At 38.6% G+C, this 22,335-nt stretch overlaps 1 protein-coding gene across 4 annotated transcripts in view; it reads right to left on the bottom strand.

Moving 5' to 3' along the window:
- Positions 1-366: 366 nt before the first annotated feature.
- Positions 367-22,335, bottom strand: part of LOC148010451 (uncharacterized) — a 36,570-nt gene continuing 14,601 nt past the window's right edge. The window contains exon 2 of one of the 4 annotated variants that reach the window (XM_087671203.1): positions 367-1,433. In XM_087671203.1, coding sequence (XP_087527329.1) covers positions 988-1,433 — 446 coding nt within the window. In that variant the 3' untranslated portion in view covers positions 367-987. Of the gene's footprint in view, positions 1,434-1,469; positions 2,361-10,236; positions 11,434-22,335 lie in introns of those variants that run through there. The other 3 variants (XR_015689444.1, XM_087671204.1, XM_087671205.1) reach the window with 3 other exon arrangements.

Genomic DNA, 22,335 nt, shown 5'->3' with positions numbered 1-22,335 from the left:
CACATATAAGAAACCTTTAAAACTGATACCCTTAAGTTCACATGTAAATGTAGCTACTTTACAAAAATGAGGCAATTCTATTTGGTTGGCATGCAAACATGAGAGAGAGAGAGAGAGAGAGAGAGAGAGAGAGAGAGAGAGAGAGAGAATGTGTAAACTTGTTAATTCATGATTTAGTTGTATGCAACCTTAGGCCTTACATGTTAATTCCCAATACATTATTCCATGAGAAATGTGATTTGCTAAACATGGTGCTATCATGAGATCATGCCAAAATGCGTTATCATTGAAAGTATAGTTGTTCCTAAGATCCAAATACTTGAATGAATCTTCGGTATTGCGTTAAATTACTTGCAAAAATATGCATGCATTGTGAACAAGAATGTCAAATGTTTGAAAATGAGAGGTTTTTGGTTTGCTTCCATAAGAGCAATGGAAAGAGCTTAATCCCAATCTTCATTGGATAAAGCAATTAGCATAAAGTGTTCAAGGTGATCATAGGAAAGGTTGTGTAGCAAAATGGGCTAATGGAGGTTGGAATCGGGAGTGATTGTTGCAAATATCAAGCCTCTTTGGGTGATTATTGCAAGTCTCAAGCAAGAGATAGGTGATGCACTAATAAGAGTTACATGGGGGTAAATATACATATTTGAAAAATCATGGGTCAAGTGTGTTTGCTATGATGGATCATTCCACATATGGAGATAATCATGTGTGTAGAGAAAGATATATTTGATATGTTGAAGATTGAGACAAATTTGTTGTTGTTACACATGGAGAAATTCACGATATGGAGAGGTCCATACGGGTTGGCTACATATGGAGAGATGGATGTGTTGTGAGATCATAGATATGGAGAGATCCACATGAGTTTGCTACACATGGAGGCCTTGCTGAGATGCAAGTGGATTGCTTATGGGGGGGTTGGGGTTGGTCATTAGAGGATGAAGAGTGAGAGGCACGGGAGGGGTGGCCATCAGGTGGGGATCAAGGGGGAGGGGAGGGGAGGGGAGGGGGAGGCGATTCTTTGACTGCAATGAGCATTCGGACGACTTCTCTCATGGAGGGCCTGTGGAGGGGGGAGAAGCTGGTGCAGAAGAGGGCAATCTTGAGGACGAGCAGCATCTCTCTCAGAGAAGAGGAAGAGGAAGAGGAAGAGGAAGAGGAAGAGCTAGTGGTGTGAAGGAGCCTTGCGTCCAGGACATGGCTGGGCCTCCAGGCGGCGGATGATACTTCTTCTTCTTCTTCTTCTTGTCGTTGTGGTGATATTGTGGGGGTTGGCGGGCGCAGGATAGAGCGCTTGACCCATGTCACCAGGTCCCCTCCCTCCTCCAGGGGCTGCACCGGCTTCCTCCCTGTCAGCAGCTCCAGTAGTACCACCCCAAAGCTATACACGTCGCTCTTCTCTGTCACCTTCATTGTGTAGGCATATTCTGACAAGAGAACCCTTCGATTAAATGCAATGCAGGCGGCGGGCACTAGTCAGCTCCAACCGTCTTAACACACACACACACACACTCTCTCTCTCTCTCTCTCTCTCATATTCATTTGTATTCCATTGTCCTATAATTCAGCTTTCAGGCATCGCAATGTATGTTTTTGGAGGGAGATTAAAATTAGGTTCGGGAATCCTGATTAGGTTTCGGAATCATTCTAGTGATTCGGTTATCACCGAAGCTACAATGAAAATGGTGTGTGTGTGTGTGTAGTTTCCTTCCACCTTTGCAATTGTCATGCTGCCAATATATGGGTGACCTTTAGAAAAGGCCTTCTCCGAATGGTTTGAGAAGGAAATCTTCTCTGAAAATATGGGTTCGAGCTTTGAAATGCCTCCTCAATCTAAGATGAGAAGCATTCATGCATGGTTCAATTAAAAATACTTTTAAAACCTTGCCTATTGCCTTTGAGTTTTCTTAGAGCATCATATTAAAAAGACCACGCGAACGCTCGTACACACACACTCTCTCTCTCTCTCTCTCTCTCTCTCTCTCTCTCTCTCTCTCTCAATTGTTTTCACCATCCAAATTATGTAAGCACACAACCGATTTATAACCCTCTCAATTGTAAACCTTTGAAATATTAGTATCACAACATGCATAGTCATTTGAACTTGAATCACATGGCTGAACTTTCTAACTTGAATGAATAACTCTACTACAAGTAGCTACAAATTTGGCTTAATTAATACACATGGAATGGATTAGGTTTGGATTGAAGCAACCTTAGCTTAGCATGGTAGACGCATTGAGTTTTTCCCAATAGTGAGTTAATTGGCCAAATGAATATATATTTTACAATTGCCAAGGGTTTCTCTAAACAAAGAGAGTAAAATTGCACTTTGAAATACCTTAAGGTGTGTGCTGATCCCCATGACCACAAGAGATGGAGCATGTCAAAAACCAATAATTAGTAAGCCTTTGATGTATGTTTAACATCTATGGCATTTCAAGAATATGTAATTGTAGAAAACAAAAGTGAATACATTCTATTGTTAAAAGCATGGTGTATCAACACCGACTCAGAATGGATAAATAAGAAAGTTCATGTCCTTCGTATTGCAAACCCAATCTATTATTTACAATCCTATTCTACAATATTCGAAAACTACACTACTCAATCCCAAACTTCTACCAAGTATAGCAAAATTTTCTCCTTTAGGTGAAGGAAATATGAGATGATGATTACAAGGCATCTAATACCTCAATCTAACGGATCAATGTGAAGTTTGGTTGCTTTTGGGCTTATATAATGTAAATTAGTAAGGCTCACTGTTTACTTCTTAATACTCTATGTTATAGTTGAGACTCCTTTTGAAATCACCTAAAGTCTTTTGCAACAATTTTAACAATAGGAAAAATAAGGATAGATGTTAAAGAATAGGCAATACCACCTTTTACTAAGGTTTTCTTGTTGGTTTATTATTGGCCAAGGCCAACCTTCCTAATGTACACATCACAAAAGATCATATTTATTATAGGAAAATAAAGACCATGGGTCCTAGAGTCACATGACAGTATGATCTAGGACTTCGTAAAATATATCATATGTCAAAACTTATATATTGACCATGGACAAGCCCTAAAGCATGTGCACGGTACATAACATCAAACAAAAAGTCTACCATAAAGCATTTAATTATATGTCCATGGAACATACCACCAAGCAAAAACGATGGCATAATATCTCAAAAAGGAACTTAAAACAAGGACAAATTTCAAAAATTCAATAGATGAAATATCAAATAGCCTCTAATAGGCACTAGTAAGTCTTGAATTCAAAATGTAAGTCTAAGAAAGCACTAACAAGTCTTGAATTTGGAGTGTCAAACTATAGAACCCACAACTTCATGCATAAATAGAGCATCCTCTAACTCTAGGTGATTTACCCAAACCAAGTAAAGAAGTTTCTACCATGTACATACATCTCACTATTTTCAACCATAACATTGACTAGGGAAAACCCCATAACAACCAAGTATCACAAGTCTTATTGAACATAAGATAGGGGCTAAGACTTAAAAAAATGACTATGGAGACATTAAGTCCTTTTATTATCCCAAGGTAAATGGGACCAAAATTTTGCCTCAACCTAATCATGTACTCACCGTGTATTGATAGTGAAGAGTATAGTCTATCAACATGATATGCCACCTAAGATTCAATTCTAGTGGTGTTGTGTGAAAGATTACCCCCAACACTATCCAAACTTGAGATGGGATTGTATGACCAATGCTCAAAATAGTCATTTTTTTCTAATGCATCATGGCATGTATGTGAATAGTTGACATGTTTCATATCATTATGATGTATGTATACATAGGGGATGCCTTTATACATATTCTTTTTCATAGGGAGATGATTTACATTTTAAGAGAGAAAAGTATAAATACATCATGGGATTTATAAATTACTCCCAAGAATACATACAAGGGATTTGTTTATAGGTGCTTCAAGGCATGTGACAAAGAAGTTTTCTTAATAATGAGTGTCCTAGAGGGACCAATGTGACCCATCAAACATCACCCAAATCATTAGTATAGTTGATTGCATGCTTTCACGGTAGGGCATGTTGAAGTAACAATCAATTTAAGAGGGTAGTTTCAAAACCTCACTCCAAATATGCAAGGATGGAATGACAATAAAAAGGGGAGGAGAAAATCAGCAAGGGCTCACTTGGAGGCGAATATTTGCAATGTCATAAGTGAAGTAGATAATCTACTAGGTGGCCCGAACAAGCGAACCTCAAAATTTTGATTTAGCATCCAGTATGATAGTTAAACTCTATCATTTTGAGGAGAATCAAGCACTACTATTAAAACTACCTACATTCTCAAACCATACACACCAACCATTTCATGTTATGCCCTCTTCTTTCCACATATTCTATGTCATTTCATTGTCCTCGTGTCATGGCATATTTCAAAATGTGGTTGCAGTCATCAATTTTCCAAGTGAACAAAATGCTTTCCACTTTCCATTTTCTTCTTTCATTAGAGAAACAAGGCTCCCACCATCCCACCTTGTAAAAGAAGCCAAGGTGGTGTACAAGACAAAATAGTGCTCATATAGGGATAGAATGGGAGGATGAGACAGTAGAAATTTCTTTTCTTAGAGATAATAAAATATGTAGGATAGTATGAAAAGCTAGAATAGAACATAGCCTACCATAAACTCAAAGGTGAAATGCTCAATATGATTAGAGTTTTAACTCTATTCTCACTCAGAGATTGAACAAAGGCCAAAGGGAGCATGACGCAAAGGTTAAACCCATATGGTTTCCTAGATCTATGGAAAATACAACTCCCCCCTCAAACTAAGCCCCATAGAAGAAATTATTAGAGATTCATACAAAATCGAAACAAATATACATCTCATTTTGGGAGACAACCTAGGCATAGGAGCCATTATTATAACTAAAACAAGTGCTAAAAAGCCAAGAAATCTCATATTCACTATCAAGAGAGAGCAACTCCATCATGGTAATCATTGCTTTGTTAGATTTTGATTCTTCATTTAATTTAATGTGAAAGTAGATTTGTTTATCGGTTCTTATCCATTTTCCAAAAAATATTGATCAATTTTATGACCAAGCTTCTACAAGAAGTGTGTCTTGTTGGCTTGTCTTTCTCTTTTCTATAGGAAGCCATAATAGTTATCTCTATGCCTTTGCCTCATCATTCTTTGTCCATAAGAATTGCAACCATTTCTTCAAAGGCCATCTCTCCTCCTACTTTTAGTGTTCTATGATGGTTTCTTTTACATTGTTCTTCAATAGACAAGATGACGAGATATTGAGAAAAATTTATTTCTCATCATCATAATTTAATTGGTTCTACAAAGCATTGAGCTGTTGAAATAGAAGTCTAAGGACATTTAGATGTTGTTTGAGTAGCTCTAATGAATTATAGGGCACATTATAGAGTTATATCTTCAAAGATAACTTTGAGTTATTTATAACTCAACCAAAAGTATTTTCAAGGTTGTCTTATACCTCTTCCTTGCTTTTGGAAACATTAAGATAATGTAGATCATACAAAAAGCACCATACAAGGTAATGGCCAATATGATTGCAATGTGTATTGCTCAACTTGTCAATAAAAGGTTGTATGGGATTATTTACAACGGAAGGATTCAAGATGCTACACTAAATATCATATTAGACATTGAGTCTACTATTGATATCTTCTCATTAACATGGACTTAGACAAGGCCTACAACAAGATAAGTGCCAAATTTATCTTCAAAGTGCAACAATTATTTAGGTTTGGCTCAAATTTCTATAGGATGATTCAAGCCCTCTTTAACAATGCTTCTACTGTGATATCTATCAATGATTATTACTGACATGCTTTCAATCTAAGAAGATCTGTTGCACAAGGATGTCCCATTGGAGCTATTTTATTTGCATGGGCAACTCAACCACTTCTTAATCAACTGGAGAAGAAGGCTCAAGGGGGTGCTATCAAAGGCCTTCCTCTTCTTGATGGCAATTACTTTTGTGCACATTTGTCTCTAATGACAGTTCCAATATCATCAAGGAAAATTAGAGTTCTATGCTCAAGTTGTTGAGGGTGTTTGATGAGTTTTCCTATCTCTCAAGGTCAACATTTAGTAGGTCTACAAACCTTGTGTTTACATTCAATTTGGGTCTAAATAGGTAAATTGGCTCTAGAGGGTCATTAGCCTTGTTGAGTTTAAGTCGCCCACCTCTATGTCATTAACAATATCAATAATCTAAAATAATGGGCTAACTACAAAAGAAAGTCTCTTGCCTTAGTTAAAGGATGGCAATACATTGAGACACACGATGGGCTAACTACCAAGAAAACCCCCTTACCTCAATTAAAGGGCGGCAAGATATTGAGATGCCTAACAATAGGTGGATCTTGAAGAAATAAGAGAGCTAGAGATATCTAGAACCTCAAGGCACTCTAGTAAGGACTTAGGAAGAAAAGATTGCTACTCCCTCCTTTAAACGTAATGTGTTGCTTTGGCAGGTGATTGCATATGAACTTCCTACAAAGGATTTGCTTTGTAAGTTCAAAGAGGTCTACTCTTTCTTGTTGTTTTTAAGAGAGAAGAAAGATATTCAGCATGTCCTATGGAGCTACAATAAAGTAAGACACTTATGGATCCAAATTATGAGAATTATCAATGTTGTGGGATTGTACAAGATGGTGAACAAAATCTCAAGGTGATAGAGGTCATCTAAATGAAAATTTGAGGAGTGTCTGGGATCTTATTAGAGGTGTGATAATACGAAAAGGCAAGGAATAATAACCAATTCATCAAAAGCTTCAGATTTAGGTTGACCCTTGCTCGTTTTGCTAACAAAATAGTTGAGGAGGCCAAAAGCCATTATGGCTAATTGGTGAATAAGATTCCAACATTTAAGGTTGTCTCAAGAATGCTTTATAAAGTTATGTGATCCCTTTTTGGGATAATGTGAATATCCAATGTTGAATACAAACCATCACATTATTTTCTAAAAGAAGTACACAAACACCCTTACTATTATTAAATGCAAATTGATTAGAGGTATGTTCCTACACACACCTACACGAATACACACGTCTATTTGTACGAAGAATGGACTAATATATATTTGAGTACATAAACAAACTCATTATGCCCTACAATTGAGTAAGGTCTAGTTGACCTAGAAGCTATGAAAAGATCATAGTGTCACACCAAATCATGATAAGTTGTGAGAGTTGAAAATGGATTACTATTGAATGAAGATCAATAGTTGTCTACATAAAGTAATTTACAATTACTCCATATTAGGACCCATTTAAAACATGTTCTAAACATTCAAAATCATACCCATAAAACCTAATGTTGGAGAATCCCTTTACAATTTACAATTACTACATATTAGGATCCATTTAAAACATGTTCTAAACATTCAAAATCATACCCATAAAACCTAATGTTGGAGAATCCCTTTAAAATAATGCTTATCAACTCATTCCTATCTCTATCAGAAAGCTCTAGGAGATAGCCCTTGAGTCATTCAACTACTAGCAATAGGTTGAATGTCTTTAATAAGAAATGTTGCTTATGCTTTAAAAACCCAATTAGAATGTTTCTCTTTCCTATATAAGAGAATGCTTGGGTAGGCCATTATAAACTGGATTGTTGTGGATGTGAATCACAATGGCAACAACATCAATCAGAATGAGAAATCCCTTTGTGTTGAAGTATATGCCACACCATCTCCAACATGGGTATGTTGTGTTGCTCAACAACACCATTTTAAGATGGTGAACCAATATAGAAAGACTTTGTTAATTTGTTATGCTCTCCACAATACATGGCAAATGTCGAGAAGCAACGTTCGCCCTCAACATCGACACAAATACCCCAACCTTGTGAGTGGATTGATTCTCCATCATAACCAAGGCATGTAGTGGATGCCAACTCATGTAGAGCTTGACATCTCAATGCTCCCTCTCTCGAGCTCAGTATGAGCTTGTAAACTCCAAGCATAGTCCTGAAGCATTGAAGTTTCTCGGCTCCCAAGGCCTTGGTGAAAATGTCAACAGCTTGATCCTCTATGCTGACATGAACAAAGTCAATATCACTTGCTAGAACTTGCTCCCAAATGAAACGATAATTGACCTCTATGTGTTTGTTCTATGCATGATACACTTGGTTCCTAGCCAATTGAATGATGCTAAGGCTATCACAGTAGATGATAACATTCTTATCCACCTACAATCCCAAATCACCAAGTAGCTTATGTAACCAAGCTACGACACATGCTGCAATTGTAGCAACTCTATATCATCTTTGTACTAGACAAGGCAATTGTTGGCTATTTCTTACTACTCCAAGTAACAACAGTACTTCTAAAGGAAAATATAAAACCACTAGTAGATATCTTGTTTGAAATGCTACTCACCCAATCTACATCTGTGAAACCATGCAAATCCAATGGTACGCTTCCACCACAAAATAAAATATATTCTAATGTGGACTTGACATAGCACAATGTGCGCCACACTACATCTAAATGTGGCTTCCATGAAAGTTGCATAAACTAACTCTCAAAACCAATTATGTAGTTTAGGTCTGCCACCTAGTGATTGTCAAATAGATAAGGCTATGCCTACAATCTTCCAATACATAGTGACATTCTCAATCAACTCACTCTCGTGTGCACTAAGCCATGTCATACTTCTTTAATATATCCAATGCATATTGTCTCTGTGATAACCATATACCCTCTGGAGTCTCGATTATCTCTATATCGAGAAAATTGTGCAACTCTCCTAAATCTTCCATCTCAAATTTAGCCTTCAAAAGACTCTTCACATTGTAAATCTTTGTCTCAATATCACCCACAATGATCAAATCATCCATATATATAACAATGACCACAATACCTACATCACTCTCACATACATAGAGTGATTGATCACCTTGTGCTTTGTGAAATCCAATGTTGATAAGGTATTCTACAATCTTGTCATGAGATACCCTAGGTACTTGCTCCAGTCCATACAAGGCCTTATGAAGCCTACATACATAATCTAAATGATTCTCATTCAGATAACTATATGGCTGCTCCACATAAACTTTCTCTTGCAACTCCCCTTGCAAGAAGGCATTCTTAACATCCATTTGAAGCATGATCCAACCTTTTGATGCAACCACTACTATGACAAAACTTATAGTTGCCATTTTAGCCACTGTAGCAAAGGTCTTCTCACAATCAATACCATGAGTTTGTGCATATTCTTTGGGAGCTAGTCGTGCCTTATAGCGCTCAATAGATCCATTTGACATGCTACCTTGTAAACCCATTTGCAACTAGTAGCTTTCTTGCCTTCAAGTAAGGGCACTATCTATAAGTGTAGCTATTTCTTCATCCATAGCACGATCTCAATACTCATTATCCATTGCATCCTCAGAATACATGGGTTTCACATCCTGCACAACCTTAGCCATGTATTCATAGTGATGAGCTACATAGCTATCGTATATTAATTGTTGTGTTGGCTTTCTCACTCCACTTGACTTGTATGGACCTAGATCACTACCAAGTGCTTTAACATCTTATTGTATCTTTCACATGAGGTGTTTTAACATATGGAATCTCAAACTCCTCATCCAAGCTCTACTTACAGTCATCTAAATCAGCATCAATAAGAGAGAAACTTGATGATACATCTGTCACAATAAGTGAGTCCCTAGCTTTCTCTTTACCATTTCTTGACATCTGTGATGTACTTGGTGGAGTAGCTTGTGACCTCAATCTACCACTCCAAGATCTATTAACCTAACCATGAGTAGGAGACTCTTGTGGTCTACTCGATGTCTATGGATGAATGATGATCTATTTTGTGCACGGCCACACTATCATGCTTATCAACCCCAACTACATTCTACACATTACTGTACCAGTTACTCATTTCATTAAAAACAACATTTTTACTAATTCTCAACTCACATGTAATAGGGCTATAACATCTATATCCCTTTTGCTTGAGAGAATATCGAATAAATACTCATTTTTATGCTTTCAAATCCAATTTACCGTGCAACTCATCGAGAGTATGCACATAAGCAATACATCCAAATACTTTCAAATGGGCCAAATTAGGCTTTCTACCCATATGTTAGATATGCTCAATACCCCCGTATGTTAGATATGCTCAATACCCCACCCACATAAGGTGTAACAATGACCCATGGTGCTCTAAGTTGTAAGACCCCCATTATGAGGAGAAGCCATGTGTGAGCATGAACATTGGGTAGGTCCTAACTTATATGTTAAATGAGGTCTATGACTGGATGGCAAAAGGGTAACCTTTGTGGATCTAGCCTTCAGGTTAGATAGAGCAATTATATTGGTAGTAACTCAAAGCACAATGCATCTAGTTGCGGGGTGTGGGAGTTATTAAAGATCCTTATTTTGGGGTTCGAGGGCTATGGAAGTGGCCCCTAAGCAGGGGGATCTCAGAGGAGCCACTTCTCTAGAATATTCCATGGCCAATTAGAGAAGGCTTATAATATGCTCGAATATGCTGACCAAACAACCTTCCCAAGCTATAAAAGGAAGACCCTTCTAAAGCCATCATCAATCCATTTTTCACCTAGTTAGAGTTCTTCCAGTTACCCTTAAGCTCTTTGCATAGCATCTATCTGGATCACCATCTAAGCTTCACAATGGAAGCGCATGAGTAGGCACAACCATCTTTGTATCAGCTTATTTGAAATTAAAGTAGTTTCTGTTCTTCTCATATTTGTTGTGTCCTCTACTTCTTGCTCAGATTCTATCTATTGTGCTATGTACGTTTTACACCTTAAACTTCTCTGTGTGATACCATATACATCAACAGTGGGTGTCATATTCATGATGTATATAGTAGTAGTAATTTCTTCAACCCAAGAGTAATGGGGCAAGTTTCTTTCTGACATCAGTGCAAAATGCACCTCTACAATATGTCTATTTTTTTGCTCAATAACTCCATTTTGCTATGGAATATATCTATATGTATATTGTCTCTGTACACCATTTTTCTACAAAAAAATCAAAAAACTCATTGGAGAGATTTTTTCCCCCTCTATTTGACCTTAGGCATTTACAATACAACCCTATCTCCTTCTCAACCAAAGCCTTAAAACTTTTAAAGTGAGAAAATACCTCACTTTTCTCACGTATAAAGTAAAACCATACTTTATAAGTATGATCATCAATGAAAGAAACGTAATACATGTAATGACTCAAACTTGTAGTCTTTGTAGGATCCCACACATTAGAATGTATCAATTCAAGTGACTTCTTGCATATATGTTTTTCATGTGGAAACACATACATTGCTTGCTTTCCAAATTGATATACTTCACATACTTTATGTATCCCATCAACCCTTAACTTGGGCAAGCCATCCATAATCTTTTTTGACTCAATGTCTTTCAGCTACTGCACATTCACATGACCAATTCTCTTATGTCAAATTTCAATATCAGCCACAACACTTGAATCTTGTGTAAACAAGGCAACATCCATTTCAAGCAAACTTACATCAAGAGTAAACAATCTACAAGCATATTTCCCTTTTGCAATCAACATGCATCATTTTTTAGGTCTTCTATATAACAACCATTAGATGTGAACCGAACCTATAATCCCTATTCTACCATCTGACCAATAGAAACCAAGTTTTTGGTAATATTTGGTACATACAACACATCATCTAAATACTTAGGTTTTGCATCCTATATACTCAAATGAAGATTTCCAACATAAGTAGGGTGAGTTGTATCGTCCCATGTCTCCACACATAGCCTAGAGTCTCTAGACTCTGCATCTCTCTAAACCACTCTCCATGAGAAGACATGTGGTTAGAGATACCTGAATCTACATATCATACATCATTCGTTGATGAACCATCAGCAGCCATAGTGTTCACAAAGTTGCATTACAAACAACTATTCACTTTTATTATTATTATTTCTACTATAGGATGCATAGTTATCTTGCTGCTTTTTTTCATTTCTAATTTCAACCTTTCTTTTGAAGTAATATTTAAAAATGTGATCTTTTTTACTACAATGCCAAAATTCTTTGCTACTATTATCAAAATTTTGTTACCTATTAGAATCTTCAACTTACCCTCTTTGGCTCCCCCATCCTTAGGATTGTCCTCTATTTTGTTGTGCATCATAACCTTGATCACAACCACAACCTTGGCCTCTGCCACAACCTCTACCCCTACTAGTAGAGTAAAACACTTATTCAGACTTATTCTTGCTTTGAGAAGAAGAGCAATCCAAGACAAGGTTCTTCTCCTGAAGTATCAACATAGAAATCAAGTCTACAAAATCAGAGATATCATCCCTCATATTTATAGGTGGCGTGAAGCTCTTATATTAATCTCCAAGTCCATCTAAGTATACATACACAACATCATCATCATCAACTTCCATACCAATAGATCTAAGAGCTTATAGGATACTTTTGATCTTCAAGGCATAACGATTGATGGATAGGTTCCCTATTTTCACTTGGTTCAGCTCTAATTGAGCTGTAGCTTTCTAGTCTTTGTATTTACTTCGAATAGTCTTACCAAAATCTTCCATGCAATAGCCAGGGTTTTAGAAATAGCCCATTGTGATATCTATGGCACTAACAGATAGCCAATATATGACTTTATTGTCTGGTTCCAATCTTTCTTAGCCTTTAATTGTTCTTTAGTAGTATTTCTTATAGGAACTTCAGGTGCTACTACCATATCTCCTTTAATGCAATTTTAAATACCTTTGTCCTTCAAAAAATTTGTCATCTTGAACTTCCATGTAGAATCATTATTCTTATCAAGCTTCTCGCTCACAATCTGATTGTAATTGTCAAACATATTAATAAAACAAAAAACCTTGCAAAAACTTGTAATCTGCAAGCAAACTAATACAAGAAGGTACACCATAACTAAATGCAGTAGCCAGGATTTTAGAAATAGCCCATCATGCTATCTGTGGCATTGATAGATAGCCAATATATGACTTTATTGCCTGGTTTCAATCTTTCTTAGCCTTTAATTGTTCTTTAGTAGTATTTTGTATAGGAACTTCAAGTGCTACTACCATATCTCCTTCAATGCAATTCCAAACACATTTGCCCTTTAAGAAATTTGTCATCTTGAACTTCCATGTAGAATCTATCAAGTTTCTCGTTGACAATCTGATTGCACTTGTCAAACATTTTAATAAAACAAAAAAGCTTGCAAAAACATGTAATCTGCAAGTAAACTGATACAACGTACACCACAACTAAACACGCTGCTTTTTTTAGTAACTAAACAACAATTACTATAATTTGTAACTTGTATGCAAATGTCTGTTGTGTTTGTAATGTAGCAAACACTTGAAACCTTACAGATTCAGAATCTGTGACATGTACACAAGTAAGTGGCGAACATAGCCAAAACTACATTATGCCCAAAAACTACTATCAACACCACTTGCAGGTCTAGAACAGCTGCCAAAATGATATGCACTATATACACGGTTCTTTCTGCTTACCAAGTTTCATTGCAATCAAAGGTTGTAGCCCTACCAGCCTCAAGAGCCTTCTGCATCTATAATCTAAGGCAAATCAAGCAAGATAAAAGAGTTTCTTACCCATTGCTTGCTTGCTTACTTTCTTGCTCCAGTGACTTCACCTTAGCCTTTAATCGAGCTCCACTCAATTGTGGAATGGCTTTGATACCAATAAAACAAGCAAGAGGAGAGAGAGATGGACCCAAGAGCGCACACATACAAAAGCAATGGAGGCTTGAGAATACAGAGAGACTGGCCTGAAATCTTATTCTTATTCTTGTTCTTCTTCAAAAAGAACTTAGTCTACAACATGATAAAAGATTACTATGAAAGTACCACAATATATGTACACGTGATCACTAAGTGTGAACCTGCTAGGAAGGAAAAGGTGGCACAATAAATGTGCCATAGCCAAGGATGGACTACATGGGTGTAGTCCAATTGTAGAATCACTGGCATATCCTCACATCGATCACTTAACATGCCAGTGAATAATATCGTGCCACATCACCAAGGCATGTAGTGGATGCCAACTCATGTAGAGCTTGACACCTCAACATGGGGTTGCATAGATCTATGTGAAAAAGCTCCAATGAATTGGTGGCTCTGTAGCTAGCCTATATTAGAAAAGGCTGTTGATATTGTATGCCTCAAAGACAACTAGGGTGCAACAAAGAAAGTCACATACACTAGAGGGTAACCCCTCAACCATACGATTGAGAGGTTGTCATAAGGCCTCATACCAAAAATGGTCAATGATCAATATAAAGAGTATCTCTTGAGGTAGTATGCTCCATCTAGCCTAATCTCTTACTCAGTGAAGATGACTCAGCTCTCAAGATAAGGCCATGCATCAATAAAAGATTGAAGCCCAAAGTAGGAACATATAGGACTTCTACTACATATCTAGGATCTTGATAGTTTGAGAGTGACTTTATGGTGCCTAGATCCCCCTAATGCAATATATGTTTCATAGAGAGGAGATATCTATTGGATGCTACTCAAATGCTTAAGAAGATGTCTAAGTCAAATGAGGCCCTCAAACTAGTTGTTAAGCTCCTTTGTGGGTTGAAATTTGAGTTGCCCTTCTCATACCTTGTATGGGACAATGTAAATACCTTGCCAGATAATATTTCTTTCTTTTGCATGAGAAACTTTATGGTGACTGGATTGCCAAAATGCAAAAAAGGTTTGTCACCCATGGTGATGGGGCCCTCTTTATCATAGAGATCCTAGAGTGAACAAATCACATCGAAAGGGCATATGATTTGATGTTCCACTATTCACTAGCTAAGGCTTCTCCAAAGAGAAGGAAGCCAATATAGTATCATTACCTCATAACCATGGACAAAGATATAGCGGCATGTGTAGCGATATTCGACTCGTGCTCTGTTTTCCACCCCACATGAAAGGTAAGGGTGCTTCACAACCAAAATGGTCAATGATGAATCCAAAGAGTGTCTCTTGAAGTAGTATTCTCCATCTAGCCTAAGCTCTTAGTGAAGATGACTCAGCTCCCAAGATAGGCCATGCATCGATAAAGATTGAAGCCCAAATTAGGAACATATAGGACTCCTACTACATATTTGGGATCTTGATAGTCTAGGAGTAACTTTATGGTGCCCACCCTACAAAACTGTGCCAAAGACTTCACCCATGGTGATGGGACCCACTCTATCATAGAGTTCCCAAAGTAAACAAATCACATCGAAAAGGACATATGATTTGGTGTTCCACTGTCCACCAAGCCAAGGCTTCTCTGAAGAGCAAAAAGCTAATATGGTATCATCACCTCATACACGTGGACAAAGACGTGGTAGCTTGTTTGCTCTATTACCCACCCCACGTGAAAAGCAAGGGTGCTTCTGCAAAAATTTCACCTTCGAACGAAGAATGCAGATGGAAGAACCTTTGAACATTTCTGATCCCATAGAGGAACCCAATCCACAAAAGTACCATTGGCAAGATCAACAAGTGGTCGTGGGGTCGTGGGAGTCATCTGCTAATCGGCTGGTAGACAGGCGGCGGGCAGGCCGGGCCAATCATACAAGCGTGTGTATGGGCAGCATGTGGTCAATCGAGCAGCGCGGGTAGCGCAAGCAGTGTGGGCGGCAGCCTTTTGACCAGCAGGAGCATGGCTTTACGGCCGTGTACATATTCTGTTTAAGAGTTCTGACTGCCATACCTCGGACATTCACCTGTCTACATACTCTACTTCATCAATAGCCCGTGCATCCCCTTCCACAATGTTGCCCTCTGACATGGTACCAAAGCAGCGAAGTGATGAAAGCAAAGGTGGACAAATGTGAAGAGGAGTTTCAGCGCATCAAAGGACCTGTGTTTTCAGCATATGAGTGTGCGCAAGAGGGCTGTGCATCGAGCTATGACTAGAGTGGGCTGGGGAGTGCATCATCAGAGGAAGGAGTACTGTGTTTGCTGATAAGGAGGGCTACCTGGATTTGTGTGGCATGGGGATGACGTTTATGGACCTAATTTGGCAAAGGAATCACTAGGAGAAGTGTTGAAAGACTATGTTTCAGTATTCGGAGCAAAGTTTGTGTTCTTATCACCTCGGATGGTAAAGAAGACTTAGTGACCAAGTGGAGGAAGTCTTAGCTGGCTGTGTTTTCAAGGTCAAAGAGGGACTACCCGAGAAGTGTGACCAATTTAAGGTGGGAGAAGGATGTCTAGCGATTCACACATGGATTTCCAAGCCCTGATGGACTACAAAGTCCAGCTAGAGACAGCTTCAAATTTTGGAATCCCATGATGGATGCCATTCTGGAGTCATATGATCTTGCGGTGTTGAAGACTCAAAATCTGACCATCCAATGGTCAAGGATCCGAAAACTCTTTCTACATACGAGAAAGATGATCTAGAGAAGGCCTGAGCACAATGGTATAAGTTCAATGCTTGCACCTGTTGAGTGCTCTTTGATCTTTCTCACTTGCACATTGGCAATCATTATGCATGTGAAGCATATGATAGGTGCACATCAGATATGGGTGCATTTGGAGCTGCTTTACAATTGGATGATGTACATGAAGTGGGCATCTATGGAGATACAAATGCGGACCATTGACCCCAACAAGTTTGTATCTATGAAGGATCACATTAATAAGCTACAACAGCTACAATAAGAGATCCTCAATACAGGGGACATGATCTCCTTTGAATGTATGGCTGTCAATTTACTTGCACAACTACCTGCATGGTTTGTATTCTTCTTCAATCACTTTTGGAAGGGTTGATACTATCGTATGGGAAGAGTTGGTGCCCACAGTGTTGAATCAAGAGGACCCTTTCAAGCTACACTCTCCAAAAACAGGGAATTTAGAGGCTTTGAATGCCAGTATTCCAACACAAAGAAGAAGAGTGAGTAGAAAAAGAAGGATGAAAAATCCAAGGACTCCACTACTGCAAGTGTGGCAAAAGAGACCATCGGAAAAAGGATTGCCAAGAGAAGGACAAGATGGACGACAAGAAAGAGACTTCTAAGAAGGATTCCAACCCTTCAAGAGCAGTAACTGCTTCAACTTTATTGCTATTTCTTCACTTGGAGGTGTTAGAGGCATCTTCATCAAATGATATGATTACCCACAGCTTGAGAATAAATTGTGGATAATGGTGCGTCCTACCATATGAATCCATGGCATTGAGCATTTGCATATGATGTACGACAATATCTATATTGGAGATAGTTCTTTGGTTCTTGTTCATGATATTGGGCTTGGCAAAATTTAGGTCATTTCCAATGGGCATGGTGGTGCTTTTATATTGAAAGTCCTCTATGTGTTTGGACTTGGCTTTCACTTCTTGTTAGTGAGCAAGATCTATGGCCTAGCCGAGGGCTGGTAGTTTGAGTTTGACACTAATTTTTTTTGGATTCATGATGGTAGTTGTTTGTTCTCACTACCTTCTTTCTTCCAGTTCTAGACTGAAGCTATGCTGTGCTCGGTTCGGTCACCTCAACAATGAGTACCTTCGAAAGGCAGCTCATTACCAAATGGTTTGTGGCTTATCAAAGATTGGGATGAGCCAAACCCCATGCTTCTCTTGCATCAAAGGAAAGTTGCAACGAGATCCAATCCCAAAAATCCATCTTGATGGGCCAAGACCCCCTTGGAGTTGGTCTTTACATTACACGGGCTTGTGCGCAACAAATTTCCTTAAAGGGATTAAGTGTTGATGATTTTAAGCCAAGATTATGATGATGTGGACTTTTTTTTGTTGCAATTAAAGTCACAAGTATTCTCTCTCTTTAGAGATTGGCTGATCTATGAAGAAATAAAATCTAGGAAGAAGCTAAAGGCTGAAGATGAGGATGACTTAGTGGAGGAGTTCGCATTCTACTTCTTCCTTGAAGCTCCTAACTCTTTGCAATCCTTGTGCAAATGTTCCTTCTTAATGTAGCGATAACATTGGGCCTTCGACTTCTTCTTCCTATCACCCCTCTCTTAAGCTATAAAGGCCTTACTAGAGCCACCAAACTGCAATGGAAGCCTCTCCTCTAACCGCAAAGGCGTCTCATGCTCAAGTAGCATCAAGGACATCTATAGAAAATTGATAGGTATCGATGATGTCTGAGCCCTCAAAGCATTGGCTACTCCATCAAACTCTTCAAGGAGCTTATAGAGCACAATTCCCACACGATCAGTCTCTAGAAGGGCAGGCTGCATGTGTCAAAGCTAGTCTTGTACCTATGTGACACGAAGTAAGAAAGATTGAATAGTATCCTTTGCCTCAAACTTTATGTGTCGGAGCTGTCCATAAAGAGCGATCCATACATAAGTAGAGGCATCTCATACAACATTTCAAGCTTCGTCCAAGTCATTGGAAAAGTCTTGTAGGAGGTGACCGCCAAAAGGGCTTTTTTAGAGATGCAGTGAAGAAGGGCAAAATATGCTTGAGCATCATTAGTATGCCATGTGAGCACAACTTCTTTATAGTTGTCCTTATCAAAATCAATTGGAAGAGGAGTTGGACGCTTAGGATTCTCCCAAGCTCCAAATACAAGTACCATAATTGTTTCTACACAAACCATTCTTTCATAACAACACTCCATGTTAGGTAATCAAGGCTGTGTACTTTGTCATTAGTGGAATAACGAGGAGTCATCTAGAGGGGATAGAGAGAGAAAATAACAAAAAAAGGAGAAGAGATTGAGAGAGAGGATAGCCAAACCAACAATATAAACTGCACAAAATAGAGTTCACACATAGTGAATACAAGCTGATCACAAAAATCTGTAGAAGAGTACCTAGAAGATGTCACTGAGCACAATAAAAGCACTGAATGCAGTAAACATAGGAGCTGGATAGCAAAACATAGATTAGAGAGGCATTGAATGCAATGACTTAGCAAAAACATCAACATAAATTCAAACACAAACAGTTGAACCATAAATAGTAAAAGACTAAAAATTGGGCAATTGGCAATAGATAGTTGTTGCCAAGCTGGTAGGAATGGAGAGCACACATGAAACGATTAGTAGGAGCAGTTTGTAGACGTGTAATCGGCAAAAAACAACACTCAAAATGGAGATCTTGAAGTCTAATACCCTGTCAGAAGTGGATGCAGCAATGGAAGCATAAATAGATATTGAAATAAACTCCTGAATACAAGGATAGAAGAGAAAAACATAGAAGACCATTGCAAAGAAGATAACTCAAAAGAATGCTTGGAAAATGAAATCCATATATTAAACACGAGAATGTTATATACAACAATGAATAACTAGCTATATAGGCAATGGCACTGGCTCCCTTTCTCCAATAGAACTTGTAGATGATGAATGATTGATTGAGGAGGGAACCCTAGAATATAAAGGCGAAACTAGTGCCATAAATGGTAGCAAATCGGCCAATTAATGCCTATATAATCATCAAAATGACCAAAATAAAATGCCTAAATATCCTACTAATGTTAAGCATAGTAACTCACACATAAGCTGACTAGACTGCTAACACTCTCTCTCAGATCATGGGTGATCTGATATAATACAATGATACAATGACAAGGACTTATCATAGTCCATATAACAACGACCACTAGAATAGAACCATGGATACCCAAGCAATGGGTGATCAAGCCACCACTAAGGTGCCTCAAAGAGAACGTGAGTGTCGATGTCGATTGTAGTAGAACTTAAAAAAGACAGAAGAATCATAACAGATCTTGGAGTTTTAAGGAAGAGAATGACTCGGCCAAGGAGTCCGGATCTTGGTTCTTCATCTTCTTCTCCTTCTTTCTCAAAACTACTAACTCTTTGCAATCCTTGCACAAATGTTCATTCTTACCACAGTGATAACACTAGGCCTTCAACTTCTTCCAGTCATCCCTCTCTAAAGCTGTAAAGGCCTCACTAGAGCCATAGATTGCAATGGAAGCCTCCCTTGTAACTGTTAAGGCATCTCATGTTGAAGCAACATCGAGGACATATGTAGAATACTAACATGTGCCGATGACATCTAAGCCCTCAAAGCATTGGCTACTCCATCAAACTCCAAAGGGAGCTTATAGAGCATAGTCCCCACATGATGAGCCTTTGGCAGGGTAGAGTACATGTATCAAACCTAGTCCTAAACCTGTGTGGCACGAAGTAAGAAAGACTGGATAGTATCCTTTAGCTCGAACTTCATTTGCTGGAGTTGTCCAGAAAGAGTGGTGGCCCGCATTAGCAAAGGAGCCTCATACAACATTTGAAGCTTTGCCTAAATCGCCGGAGAAGTCTTGCAAGAGGTGACCGCTAGAAGGACTTCTTTAGAGATGCAACAAAGAAGAGCAGAATATGCATGGGCATCATCAATATTCCATGTGAGCACAGCTTCTTCATAATTGTCCTCATCAAAATCAATTGGAAGAGGAGTAGGACACTCACAAGCTCCAAATACAACGTACCATAACCGCTTCTACACAAACTATGCTTTCATAACAACACTCCATGTTAGGTCATTAGGGCCATGTAATTTGTCATCAGTGGAACAAGGGGGAGCCATCTGGAGAGGACAGGGATAGAAAATAAAGGAACAAAGAGAGAGAGAGAGAGAGAGAGAGAGAGAGAGAGAGAGAGAGAGAGAGTGAGCCAAACCAATAGCACAGGCTGCACTAAATAGAGTTCACACACAGTGGACACAAGCCGATCACAAAAATCTACAGAAGAGTAGCCAAAAGATGTCATCCAACATGGTAAAAGCATTGAATGCAGTAAACGCAGGAGCTGGACAGCAAAACACAAATTAGAGAGGCATTAAATATAGTGAATCAGCACAAATGTAAAGGCAAACAGCTGGACCATAAATGCAGACTCCAAAAGGCTGAAAACAAGGCAATTGGCAGTAGACAACTGTCATTCAGCTGGTAAGAATGGATAGCACACAGGAAATGATCAGCAGGAGCAGTTTGCAGACCTGTAATCAGCAGAATACAGCACTTGAAACAGAGATCCTGAAATCTAATACCGTGTTAGAAGTGGATGCAGCAATGGAAGCATTAAAAAATGCTGAAATAAACTGCTGAACACAAGGACAGAAGAGAAAAACATAAAAGAACACTGCAAAGAAGAGAACTTAGAAGAATGCCCAAGAAATGGAATCCATATATTAAACACGAGAATGTCATGTACTATAGTGAGTCCCTAGCTGCATAGGCAATGGTGGCAGCTTGCTCTCTCCAACAAAACCTGCAGGTGATGAATGACTGACTAAGGAGGGAGCCTCATGATATAAAGGCCAAAATAGTGCCATAAATGGCAGAACGTCAGCTAGCATTTGACCAGCATTAAATGCCTAAATAATCATCAAGATTACCAAAATAAAAATGGCTAAATACCCTAGTAATGTTAGGCATAGCCTAGACTCACACATGAGCTAACTAGATGGCTAACATCTTCAGCTGTCCCAAGAGCAATCGCCTAGCTACTATATCCTATTTTTATAGCTTGGCTTGTGTTTTCAGCTGTTGCCCTATCGTTTTTCACCTTGTGTAGTCCACCCAACTGCCGCTGCCTCCAATCAGCCCGATCCAAACAAACTCTTCACCCTAATCTACATTTGCAACTATTGATTGCATACAGAGGTTGCTTGTTGTGATTTAGGATATGTTTAGAGTACAACACACACTCTAGTTCATCCCTACCCTAGTCCATTTCGGGACACAAAGGTTCAAGGTTTTGGTATTCACTCTTGCATAGTGTGTTACTGCATTCCTCACTCTTCATCGTCTCTGAGTTACTCTTCACATTTGTGTTCTACTATCTATCCCTTACGTTTTATGGTACATTTGTGTTTTATCTTCTATTTTGAAGTATTTCTTTACACAGTACTAGAGGTAGGTCTCTCTAAAGAAATTTGAAACCTAAGCATTGATTTGAAAGCTCAACATTAGAGACAAGAAAGAACTTTGAGGAAAAGATGGCTTCAACCTCATCCACACCACTTCAATCTCCTAAACAACCTTTGCTGAGAACTGAATAGGAGTGGTACACACCAAGTCATCCTCACCACTTCAATCTCCTAAACAACCTTTGTCGAGAATTGAATAGGAGTGGTAGACACATCTAGCTCCCAAAGATTCTAGCACAAGAGGAGAAACATCTAATTATCATGGGTAGTTCCATCCATATGAGATCTCACTACTAAATACAGTTTGATCCTTGTGTATCAAGCCTAACAAGTCATTGAAGGTAACACTGACCATCTCCATTTAGATTTTGTGTACGAGTTTGAAGATCTTACAAGATTGTTGGAGCGTTTGACTCGGATGGGCCACTCAATTGGAGATAAT

This window comes from Lygodium microphyllum, chromosome 29, assembly GCF_053477565.2.
Source record: "Lygodium microphyllum isolate KBCC chromosome 29, Lygodium_microphyllum_v1.1.10, whole genome shotgun sequence".
In the NCBI taxonomy this organism is placed as follows: Eukaryota; Viridiplantae; Streptophyta; class Polypodiopsida; order Schizaeales; family Lygodiaceae; genus Lygodium; species Lygodium microphyllum.
This window is presented reverse-complemented; position numbering and strand designations above follow the sequence as displayed.